Source organism: Camelina sativa, chromosome 9, assembly GCF_000633955.1.
Source record: "Camelina sativa cultivar DH55 chromosome 9, Cs, whole genome shotgun sequence".
NCBI lineage: Eukaryota > Viridiplantae > Streptophyta > Magnoliopsida > Brassicales > Brassicaceae > Camelina > Camelina sativa.
Genome location: NC_025693.1, coordinates 1,106,554 through 1,111,054, shown reverse-complemented (window position 1 = coordinate 1,111,054; position 4,501 = coordinate 1,106,554). Strand labels below are relative to the sequence as shown.

The 4,501-nt window shown below is 33.0% G+C and overlaps 1 protein-coding gene across 2 annotated transcripts; it reads right to left on the bottom strand.

Moving 5' to 3' along the window:
• On the bottom strand, nt 13-3,077 carry LOC104710121 (type IV inositol polyphosphate 5-phosphatase 9). Of its 2 annotated transcripts, none has more exons than XM_010426666.2 (8): nt 2,943-3,077; nt 2,623-2,813; nt 2,136-2,243; nt 1,737-2,043; nt 1,093-1,277; nt 667-775; nt 404-528; nt 13-288 (listed from the first exon to the last, which is right to left on the bottom strand). In XM_010426666.2, the coding sequence occupies exons 1-8, from the start codon at nt 2,961-2,963 to the stop codon at nt 72-74; spliced, it is 1,263 nt and encodes a 420-aa protein (XP_010424968.1). In that variant the 5' UTR covers nt 2,964-3,077; the 3' UTR covers nt 13-71. The 2 variants fall into 2 exon arrangements, with proteins under 2 accessions (XP_010424968.1, XP_010424967.1); XM_010426665.2 differs by having other exon boundaries at nt 404-555; nt 2,943-3,074.

Here is a 4,501-nt window from a genome sequence, read left to right as displayed (position 1 = left end):
TCAGTCACAAAAAGTAGTCCCAAACGCCGTGTTTTCGTGTAGTGTGAACACTCACCCCCCGGTTAATAAAACTACGTAGATATCCACGAGTAGTCTTTAGCATCTACGTCAATTGTTTCTTCAAATCTGTCCGAGAAAAATAAATTACGAATCTTTTTACCATGCCGTATAACAGTAACTTCTGCGGTGAATATTGCTTTGACAGGTCTGTGATCAGATATCTTCGTTTCTCCTCTTGCATATTCATGTTGCTTCAGTCCACTTCCGTACCATATTATTCGATCACACCTATCATTTATTTATTCATGTGATCAAGCTAAGATATATAGTAATTAACCAATATTATGATAAGGAGCATGTATACTATATACCGTATACACATACGTTACGTTACTTTACTTACCATGCAGGAGCTCGTTTCTTCTCGTCTTTTTGGTATGTAATGCATCCATAATATAAATCCGAATTTGGAATATATTTATAAGTTGGAGCAAACATGACAATTCCTTCTTGCCATCCTCTGAAAATCTGGCCGTTCAAGATCTCCATGCTTAGCTTAATTTTATATAAATAAAACCGTATAAGAAAATGGCGAGTTTACAACCTTTAACACATGTAAAAAAAATTGAATTATACTTAAGTATTCATTTCTATATAAACAATCACCTGATCATTTTCTAGTAAGATGTTCCATTCTTTGCTTTTCACCAATAATCTTGTCTTCTCCTCGGGTAGTGAAATTCTATAATTCAAGTCTCCCAGAAAAATTACTCGACTGTATAAATTGATCCAACAAAGAGAAGACAAAAATAACTTTAATTAATAATTATATAGATAAGAAATATCACAAGTTGGGTAATTTCTTAAACAAGGAGTACATACTAAGCAAACTAGCCTTTTTCCTTTCACAATCTCATGTCTTATTATATTTAACCGGTCAACTTGCTTAAACTATTTTAATTTTGGTCTGACCTTATATAGTTAATTACTAACAAGTTGGCTTTCTTATAAAAAAAATTCACGAAGTATATGAACCAAGTGTTATTGAATTCATTTCAAGATATTAGCGTTATATTAAGATATAAAGCTTACTCGTGATCAAGAATCTTTTTAGGTAAATCTAGAGACGAGCCTCGAGGAAAACTCGATCTCGCTAAGATCTCATTAACATCGGAGTTTCTCTGCCTTTCATCTCGGTCCCGGCCACCGGAAGCTAGATGGCAGCAAACAAAACAGAAGGTCGTTTCGTGCAACTGAAACCTAACCGATACCGATCCCTAATGATAAAATAATCAGTGGTGTAAGTATGATAACCAAAGACAAAGAGAACAATATAATTATTTATTTATATGAAATGCAAATTTTGTTTGTGTTGGCGCTTCAATATTAGGCACAAAAATCAAACTCACACATGCTAGCTAAATTTAAGTTTAAATAAACTTAACTATGTTTTGATATTCGGTGAAAATACTACCAAACTATTACTATGTGTTTATATATAAATGGCCGACATACTGGCATTATATTCACTAATTCATATACATATATATAACTATAAGTTCAAATTTCAACCACAAATTATAATAATCATTTGTGAATACAAATGCGAACGCACGTAATTATTTTCTATTAACAGTCAACACCTAACTCAGTCGACATCTATAACAGTGAGATTTTCTTTTGAACTGAAAAAAAAAAAAAAAGTTAAAAAATACTTAATTCTAAAAATCAGTTACCTTGTTTCCTAAGCAACCCATGATGCCGCATCCAACGCATGAAACGCTAGGATGCCGGATATATGGCCAGAGATCACCTCGGACCCAAACGGTGATCAAGATTCCGACCATCTGTTTACTTATGATACATCTGAAATCTTGTGAAATACTATTAGTGCCCTTTGATTCCGACACGTCCTTGTCTCGATGAGGTTCTGCTACTCCCTTGTTTAAAGTCTCTCTTATCAAAGAGTTCCATTTTGCAGAGACCTTATTGTTATCTGGTCCCAATACATTCGAAGCTCGAAGAGGCACAACCTCTTGAAACCTAGATTTTCATTCAATCAACTTTTAGACATATAAAATCCATACGTTATAACTAAATAAATTTAATTCTTATTATTAGAGTTTATTAATCACCCAAGCACGTATATGTCGCACGGTGTTTTGTGTGTTTCCAATAAATCATCCATGTCAAGCCCATCGTCCGGTACAATACCACCGACGTTCCATGTGCTTGCAAAAACCCTAAAAGATATACATAAGTTTACATTATTTTTTAATTAAAAAAAAACAATTGTCAAACGTTCTAATATATTTGATAAACCATTAACTGTTAATTTTGTAAACTCATGGAACACAAAGGGATCAAACTATGACTCCCTTAGAATCTAAATTAATTACGGTTGTCATCCACCTGTTGATTATAACTCTACTGGTTTTGCGCAATTAGGTTTAACTGCCGTGCAATGCAAGAAAAGTGACTAGTTATGTCAACTATACGTTATTATGATCCGCGCTCTCTTCTTTTCCCAAGTATATTCAACGGTTAAAAACTACAAATAAAGGTAACTATTTTTCATGACAGAAAACGAAACAAAGGGTATATAAAGTTTTAATGTATTACTTGTAGTTAAGATGCGTGGTTTTGTGTTGCTCGAGTAGAATTGATTTAGAAGTGAAAGAAGGTCGTTCATCAAGTAGTCCGGAAGCTTCTAGAAGCTTCTGATCTGTATCAGGTGGGAAATCAGCGACGAAGTTGTTGCTCCCGACGCTTTTCCTTAGGATCTTGTTGGCCACAAGTCTTGGCCACATAACCTTATCAATATATACCACAGAATAAATTGCATGCATATATTAATGATCAAGGGAGAACAACAATAACTTATACAAGTATATATTTTTCTGGTTAATCCGACGTATAGATTAAAAAGTACGAATACTCACTTCTCTATAGCTTCCAAGCATTGCTTAGAGAGAGAAAGAGAGACGAAGAACAAGAGATCGAAAGAGGAGAGAGAGAGAGAGAGGTTTATCAAGAAGCAATGAAATTGTAGAGGAAGTATATTAAGTAAGGGAGGGAGGGAGATAAGGAGCAAGAAAGAGCCATGCAAAGCCGGAGAGAAAGAGGTGAAAGTGTGACGTGGGCGATGATTATATACTATATAGTTTTTATTATCATTCCCTTTTAATAATTAGTCCGACGATATTATTTTTAAAATCCAAAAGAAATGAAGATTGATGATTGGTCCATTATTATTACTGGTTGTTGGACTAGTTAGACATCAAACCACCTTGATCACATTGTATACGTCCTTAAAATCCCACACAAATTAATTTGAAACCAATCAATCTTTGTCCTTAACTGTATTACTTTTAAATTAAACACTGAAAACGATTACCTTTTTACTTATTTTTAATAAAGAAGAGGGTCCAACTTGTTACTATTTTTATCATCGGATATAAAAAATTAAGTGAAGATGTGAAAGCAATTGCAAATTGTAATAATGAGAAATGACAAAAATTAGCTGGCGATGTATAATATGAATATGTTCCTCTAATATAAAAGAAAACATTATGTTCCTCTAATTATAGAGTACTACTATTTTGGTCTTTGAATCATATGTCATAAACTTTCTTTTAGCAGAGAAATTAAGATATTGTCACTTTTTGGTCGGTCTAATCAATGTGGATCGCTACATATTTTTTAATCAAAGGCTTACCATCGTTTGTTTAACGATATATTAAGTTCGATATTACTAATTAGTTTGAATTAATTTCGGCTTATAATTGTGAGCTGCTAAATTACTCCACCAATAATTTGCTGCTAGTGGTGATATTGTATGGGGAATATCCCTCGTATTTATTTGGTGCTCTGTTGTAACTTGTAAAGTCTTTATATCAGTATATATATTTCTTTCAATCGGTCCCTCAGCTGATAATACATTACGAATTATAATCATACTATATAGAAGCACATGACACGGCAATAGTATCTAACCTAACTAACACGAAAGAACAACAATAAGTTATGCAACCCGTATATTTACTAACTACTAACCCCTCGGTTAGTAACTTGCATAATAAATATAATTTGTCAAAATGGTAGTCGGAGATATGGAAATTAAATTAAATATTAAAAATGGCAGTGTGATTTTTTCTCTTCACATGTTATTTTGTTATGTGAACGTTTATTTTATTACATAGGATTTCAATTCTATTACCATTTGTCACGGCAATATTTGGTTAACGGCTGTGAGTTTTAAAATATTTTAAATTTGACCAAGAAGAATAGAAGATATTGTTACCCGATTTAAAAATACATGTATCACTGTAGCTTATCATGGAGCAAGTTGCATGAAAAACAAAGTTTTGGGTATGGAACTTGCACTTTGTAATGCAGCCAACAAAAAACCATTTATGTCCAATTGGATCCAACCATTTTTAATGGTGACTCCACAAAGCTTCAATGTACGTGTGTGTATACACACAAGATTATAATTGGT